Raw genomic sequence first — 7739 nt, 5'->3', positions numbered from 1 at the left:
CGACGCTGGCGAGTCGTCATTACACCCGCCGAAGAAGCAAACGGGAGAACTTCAAAAATGGCGACGCTCGGAGTAACGCGGTGGTTGTTTAGATCCTGTCGTGGAGCTACAAACGTGGGTTGTGGTGTACGAGCCACTTTATGGGGTGCCAACCGATTGGTTTGTAGTTCACCATCGCACGACAGTAAGTAAAACATTTTAACTGTATAAAAATAATTAACTGTATTGTACATTCATATATTGACCTTGCATATCTCCGTTCTTGGCTGCTGTAAGCAAGCTAGCTTTAACGTTACTTCTTAAGAGGGCATAGCTAACGATATTATAAACGTTTATTAATGTATTAATGTTATTATGTATATAACATTTAACCTGATTTTATGTGTTGGCCGCATGTATTCTAAGTTTATCTCTAGTGAGGAGACCACGGTGCGCATGCGCATGAGAATACAAATTGAAAGCTGGGGCGGTCGACTCAAATTCAGACTGTAGTTCCGCACCTTTCAGTGTCGTCGGATTTATAACCATTTGTTCTCTGTAGATACAGAAATGTAATTTGTGTAATAAATACGTTTTGATTTTTTTATTTCTTCACATGACATTTTAGAAACTCTTTGTGTAATTGTAAAGTAATTAAATGTTTGTGCTGCTGTGGAGGTGTCAGAAAAGCACAGTTCACCGACACTGAAGTTCAGGAGATTTTAACTACAATCACGGGATTGAACTTGGACCGAGTGTTTAAACCCGTGAAACAGGAGCTGAAACCGCCCAAATATAAACTTCTGACTGATGCACAGTTAGAGGAGGTAACCACTGTTAACACGACTTTAAAACCCACCACCTGATTTACTGGATGCCTTTATCAACCTTGCGTTCCTTAATCTGAACGTAATCTTAACTTGTCTGTGTAATCTTAATCTTGTCTGTGCGTTGCCCTGTAGGCGATGCTTGGGGCCAAGCAGCATGCCAAGCGGATGTTGGAGATGCCCCCGGACTTGCCTGACAGGCAGCCCATAGAGGACGTCCTCGCTGAAGATCACATCCTGGAAGGCATGGACACGGCCAGATACGTCTTCACCGACATCACCTTCAACATCCCTCACAGAGTAATGCCCAAGCACACGCCAAACACACTCTAAGTAATAAACTCCATTATTGAGTACGCCCCAGTGTGTGGCGAGTGTTGTCATGGCGAGTGTTGTCATGACGTTCTCCCGTTCTGACCCGTCTGAGCAGGAGCGGTTCATCACTGTGAGGGAGCCGGACGGGACACTCAGGAAAGCGACGTGGGACGAGCGGGACCGACTGGTCCAGGTGTACTTCCCCAAAGAAGGCCGCAGGGTCATAGTGCCCCCTGTGTTTAAAGAGGAAAACCTCAAGGTATCTTTTGAGGAATAAAGGATTCATAAGTTTAGATGACGATTACGCCTTCTCACCCAACCGGTTTCTTCTGCGTGTCAGGTTGTGTTTGAGCAGGGCAGATACGAGGACGTTCTGAACCACTGCGTCGTCCAGTTTGAACCGGATTCTCCGGAGGCAGTGTACTGATGTACCGGTGGAGCGTAATGCGGTGAAGCTGAGAGTGTGTGGCGTTCACAGGTACATGCGTTGACCTTTGAACACGTGGAGAAGGAGGGGAGGTATGAAGTCCTCCACTCCACACGCTTCTTCGGCACCCTCGTGTGGTACCTGGTCACTAGACGCAGAGTCGACGGTCTGCTGATAGACATGCTGCAGAGAGACCGGTGAGTGTGTGTGTGTGTGTGTGTGTGTGATTACAGGTGCTATACAGTCCCGAGTGTCCGTTTCCATGTCATATAGCATTCAGTTCATATGTTGTCGTGGTTACACGCAGTGCTGTTACCTTGGTTACAGGCTGCAGGACGCATTGTGTTTGGTGCAGCTGTTTAACTTGGTGCATCCGCAGAGTGACTCCGCCTTACAGGCCACCAGGGAACAAGCAACCGGCCTGGACCTGCTGAAGGTGAGTACACACACACACACACGTGCACCAGTCTGTCAGGACTGGGCGTCCCAGGTCTGTGAGCCCCGTTAAATGCCGAGACGTGATTGGGCCAGCGGTTAGTTACGCTCTGCCCCTGTCTACTAACCTCTTAACCTCTAATTGAAAACATAGTGCTGTTAGTCATGGTCAACCTTTAACCTGGAGTAGTTAGTCATGGCAGGGGTCAAATTCAAGACTCGTATTTGGCTTTAAAAAAGCTTGCCCATCTACACAAAATACCCATGCTGGCTTCAGTGTGTGTATGCAGGGTGTGTTGAAGCTCTGTGTGATTTTAAAGTTTGCCTTTCTCTCCTTGTGCAGATCTTTGCTGATTCGGAGTCTCAGAAGGCTGGATTCATCACACTAGCACTGCAGACCTATGAGCAGAGAATCACACAGACCTCGTCTTAAACGCCCCTCCCCCTCCACACACCCACAATACCTTGCAGGACCAGAGTGTAGTGCCGGACTACACAGGAAACCTTGGAGTATCAGAGTTTTGTGCTTTCTCATGCACAAGTATTAAAATATGAACATTGTGGAATATTGAGGACACAGATGTAGGATCTGGTGCAGGCCATGTAGCACAGTGTGGAAATAAAGTAGAAGGACTATCTGATGTTTTGAGTTCTGCTCCACCTACAGATTCTGACCATGCCAAATTGTTCTAAAATAATCCTAATATAGCAGGGCATCTAATATCTAAACACATCAGCCAGCTCAGTTAAATTATATTAAATAATACTATGTGTCAAGTAATTGTTCTTGATGATGGGAAGAGCACCCCCCCCCCCCCACCATCAAGAACAATTACTTGACAGTTCCACTGTGCCACACTCTTCCCAAAAGGCTTTAAACAACATTAAACATACTCGGCACTAATACTGAACATTCCATTTTGTTTGCAATCCAAGATGTTCAGTTGGTGTTCAGTTTGGACTTGGCTACATGTGGTTAGAATGCCACCTAGTCCTGGAAAATACCAATGGGTGGCATAAAAAAAAAAGAAGTCATCTTTAATGTGCTGTGGGTTGTGTAATCCAACATCAAATCTGGACAGAAACACTGGTAAGTTCTGTTCAGCAGAACTTTGGGTTTGTTATCTGTGCAGCAGCTCTGGGTTGGGTAATATCTGTCCAGCATAATTTAGATATGTATAAACAGTACATTGGTTTTCCATTATACGCTGTACTATCAAAGACTGGGTCAGAAGTCATTTAGAGCCAACTGTGATAACGGGGACTTTATTCTGCACATTTACAACACACACCGTTCAGGTTATGACCTACCAAACTTTATTATGAAATAAAACTACTTGCTGCTTCCAAAAACTTTGATTTCAAAGTGAATCCATCAACTTAAAAAGCTCTTGTTAGGTGGTTGAAAGCCTTTATTAAGACATTCTCAGATCTGAAACAGCAAGTTTCAAATATGGACCTGATTAAATCAATATGTTTCTTAGGTTTACTACCTTATCTTCGAACGAAGTGGGGTTGCTTGCTTCTGCAAGGACCTAAAGGTAGTGGGTTCAGGCATGCAACTGGTACAATTTCATTTTCAGGAGTAAAATATTGGCAATTTCAATTCATCACCTGCTGCAGATACGTTTGACAGCATTTAGACTTAAAAACAACAGACAACACAACTCTTCTGCAGGTCACCTGACCCTAAAGCCCCACTGAAGGTTAAGCTGACCTTGAGCTTATGGCTTGGTTACACGTCTTTATTAAAACTGCACACGCATGTGTATATTTATCCAGTAACACAAGCAGCACAGGGAGTGTTGGTGTTCCGGGGGTTACGGCTTCTTCTTGAACACCTGGTGGCAGACTTTATCCTGGCATGTGATCTCCTGACGTGAGAGAAAAACACATGGACTTCTCACATAAGTGCAACACGCTAGTCTGAGATAATTCAACACTGCATGATGAGGTAATAACATCATGGCATAATTCCTCATTGGTTCTTGCGTCTACATATGTGAAAGAACATGAGTGGAACGGTCCGTTAGTCCAGGCTTTACCAGATGGAGAAGGTCTCCCTCGATCCAGTGTGTCCAGCCCCGGTTCTCCTTCTCCCCCTTCTGCACACACACTAGTTTGTCTCCATCCCACTTCACCAGGGTCTGGAAGAGCAAGACAGCCAGCCGTTGGAATTAATTAATTAATGTTCACTTTATATAGCGTCTTTCAAGATGCCCAAGGAATGCACACAGACATCATCGCTGTGCTGATGCACCCAGGTTTGAGTTAAGATCTATCTTAAGACCTGGATGAGGGACTGGGACCCATTTGGGATTTGGAACAAATTCTGTTCAATATTCACATGTACAAACTTCTTGGATTTGTACTGAACAAACCATGAAGAAAGTTTGTGATCAACATATCGACAGCTGTGTGGTTTGTGAGGAAAAACAAAATTTCCTCATAGTCATTGTGCAGGACAAATGAAACTCGGTCCCTACACCGCCTGCTGTGTTTCACCGTCCTCAATCTCTGGAGTCTGATGGATCTTCCTGAATTTATTCTGCACAGCTGCGAGTAGGTACCTCTGAGGGTCAAAACTCATTCAAAGTCCATCAGAATCAGTATCCTGTAAACCGTCATAAGAGGAAGGACTCTGAGAAGGGCAGAATGAACTATTCACCTTTGTGTTTGTAGGAATTACTTGTTATACTAGATTACTAGTCAGTGGTTATATCTGCATTTCTGACAATTAAGTGGATGAGAATATGGAACCCATTTGGGATTTTAAGACGGGATGGTCTTGCACACACACACCTTGACCACTCTGTTGTCCAGCCCTTTGGTGTGCTCCTCGAATTCTTCTCCAACAGTGAAGTTCAGCTCATAATTTCTGAACGTACTGAGTGTTTTGGTCTGAAACACATCTCCGTTTTGCACAAAGACCTTTGTCTGCGTGAGGTGTGCGGCAATCTTACGTGTTGCAAAGTCTATATCTGAGAGACAAAGGGACAGAGACGGGAGAGTGAGAAGATAGTCCATCAAATCCAGCCTCTGGAATCAATCACCCATCTTTGCTGGTACAGTAGAAGGATTAAGTGGTGGTTATACAGATTATAGATGAAATCAAATGAACTCTGACCCCCTCACACTGGGCCTTGAAGGTCAACCAGTCCAGCCCAATTATCTAATCTGTTATCACTGAACTGCTGAAATACTGGAGTCTGAACTGGCAGCATACAGAAAATCAGACACCTCATATCAACATTTGTACCATCTCACAAACAGCATCTTAAATCACAGTTACGACTTGCATAAGCCGAATCTATAAAACCAGGAAAACCAGAGCCAGCACTTTAATAAATCTGTTCATTTGCGATCTGCCGACACATTTGAAGATTCTGTTCACTCTGGGACAGCAAAACAGCGAACGGAGCTGCAGATAGATCAGAGTACACGGACCCTGGGACCGTAAAATGGTGAAGCCATAGCTAAAGATGGATCATGCTGACTTTGGAACAGTAGAAGTGGTAGAAGATGCAACTGTGCTGTAGCGACAGGGGACTTACCCCACGTCTTCATGAGCTCCTCAAAGTTCTTGTTGCTCACCATCTCCCATGTTCCATTGAAGTCGGCAGGCATGTTGATGCTATGTGCTGGTGGGTAAGAGCGTCAGAACGTGTTCACACTGAACACGGAGCAAGACTTGGCCTATTATACCTGGAGTCAGGGATTTGTCTCAGTGCAGACTGGAGTTCTGGATCAAAGTTCAACTGATAAGGCCATATATTACCATTAAATACAATGGGAGGAGTGGGGATATTCACTCAGCTCTTAACTGCCATGTAAAGATCAATAGAGTTTGGATCCAATATAGATTCATCAGTCAGCCAGCTCTCTAAGCCAGAGGAGCAAAAACAAGCCCTTGACATTCTGGAGAAGTCGAGACTGCACTGTGACCAGTCGTCAGGATCCTAGACTGCACTGTGACCAGTCGTCAGGATCCTAGACTGCACTGTGGTCAGTCGTCAGGATCCTAGACTGCACTGTGATCAGTGTGAGGGCTCATTAGTCTGATTGGATGACCTAGCAGATACGAGGTTACCATGAAGGTAGCGATGATCAAAGCTCGGAGCCTGGAACTGCAAATAACCGTCTTATTATCTAACCTTCTGATCAAGAAGATTATTGCCAAATTATCACTGTGCTAAAGATCAACATGCTGCATAAAAAAAAAAAAAAATACCCATTCTCTTTCCAAGATGCAACAGTAATGCCAAAAGGTATTCAGCCTTGGTCATTGCTGGTTTCTGATTCCTCCTTTTAAAAGTACAGAAATGTAGTAATCTTAGGCAAAGAAATTTAGCAGCATGTTCTGGAAACTGTATCAACACCTGTGGGCAAACACAAGATGTCAATCACACAACGTAAATCTGACGAGCTTAATCCCAATGAACTCTGCATGTTATCTAGACGGTGGGTCCTTCAAGATGCTGTTCTTCTGATTTCCTGTGTACATCTGAGGGGGGAACAGCAGGAATGCTGCATCGTGGGAAGACAGGAAGTCACTGGAGCAGAGCCCAAGACAGTGAAAGGTTAAAGTTCACAGAGGAACTCATAGCGAGAAGAGCTCCATGGACCTCAACACAACAGGCTCCAAGATTCTTCATCTTTTTTTATTTATTTTTAATCATTCAATATTTTTTTTAATTTCCTGAAACGGTATATTAGTTCTTGGGACTTGCAGGAATAATTTTGTATTGCCCTGAGTTGCAGTTTTATAGTTTCTGAACTCTCAATAGCCAACAGTACATGGGAGGAAACAGCAGTAACACTGAAGAAACAAACCAAAAATCACCTGCCATTCAACAATAGGCTGTTTTATTCACCTTAAACTCAAACACCTGTCCAGCTGACTTTGTGAAACCCGTGTTAGAGTTGGCTTTATGCAAAAGACATTAGCAACGAATGTCATGACATCTGTATTTCATAAACTCCAACACTACGAAATTCAATCACCTGGATACAAAAGTTATTTACCATTCATAAGTTAAGTCAAAAAAATGAATTAATACTGAAAGGACATACCAGGTCACTGAAAGGATCTTCCCAATATGAGAAATCACAGCATTTTACTGCAAGTACTGAGTTGATTCCTGTACTTAGCAAATACGCAAATACCAATTTAGATTCTATGGCAAGACGATGCTTTTGAATTGAATACAAAATAATGCTTGACAGAACTTTAAATATGCAAAGCTTTGCTACAAACTGATTCTCAGAAAACTCTGGAAGGTGAAGATAAAAAAAAAATTCCTAAGCTGTATATACACCGTCAACTCAAAGTGAAGAACAGAAGGTTTTAAGGGGAACTGTACAGATTGGCTCTCGAACCCCTTCACAATTACGATACAGAAATCCTGTGGCTTCTGAAAGGAGTGTCAAACCAAGGAAGAACGCTCATCACAGTTATGCTGAAGGAAATACAGGACACGCCCCCCACAGAGGGGCAGGGCTCCATCCTCAAACTCAACAACAAAACAAAAACGGAGAAAGAAAAAAAAAAGTCTGCAAGTCTGTGAAAATGGTAAACGTAGTTGACCCCTGAGTTTCTAATGCAGCGCTAGTGTGAAATACCTCATTACAGTGTGCTGTTTAGTGCAAGCCAGCAGAGTATGCTTGTTGAAGCAGGAGGTATGGTAAGATAGCACCCAACCAGGGAAGGTTCCTCTGAACGGCCACTCCTGCTGGCCAAGCTGACCTTTAACCTA

General features: G+C 43.7%; 2 protein-coding genes across 2 annotated transcripts; one reads left to right on the top strand and one right to left on the bottom strand.

Moving 5' to 3' along the window:
* Positions 1-27: 27 nt before the first annotated feature.
* On the top strand, positions 28-2624 carry mrps22 (mitochondrial ribosomal protein S22). The gene is given in 7 exon segments (XM_076982261.1): positions 28-184; positions 658-806; positions 942-1106; positions 1237-1380; positions 1462-1745; positions 1876-1984; positions 2327-2624. Coding segments are annotated over 7 exon segments (1068 nt in total). The 5' UTR covers positions 28-57; the 3' UTR covers positions 2417-2624.
* Positions 2625-3223: 599 nt separating this feature from the next.
* rbp2a (retinol binding protein 2a, cellular) lies at positions 3224-6690 on the bottom strand. Its single transcript, XM_076982262.1, has 4 exons — positions 5538-6690; positions 4786-4964; positions 4029-4130; positions 3224-3857 (listed from the first exon to the last, which is right to left on the bottom strand). Exons 1-4 carry the CDS (start codon positions 5608-5610, stop codon positions 3804-3806), a joined length of 408 nt encoding a protein of 135 aa, XP_076838377.1. The 5' UTR covers positions 5611-6690; the 3' UTR covers positions 3224-3803.
* Positions 6691-7739: the final 1049 nt, after the last annotated feature.

This window comes from Brachyhypopomus gauderio, chromosome 19 (assembly GCF_052324685.1).
Source record: "Brachyhypopomus gauderio isolate BG-103 chromosome 19, BGAUD_0.2, whole genome shotgun sequence".
Classification (NCBI taxonomy): domain Eukaryota; kingdom Metazoa; phylum Chordata; class Actinopteri; order Gymnotiformes; family Hypopomidae; genus Brachyhypopomus; species Brachyhypopomus gauderio.
The sequence above is the reverse complement of the archived record's forward strand: the minus strand, read 5'-3'. Positions and strand labels throughout refer to the sequence as shown.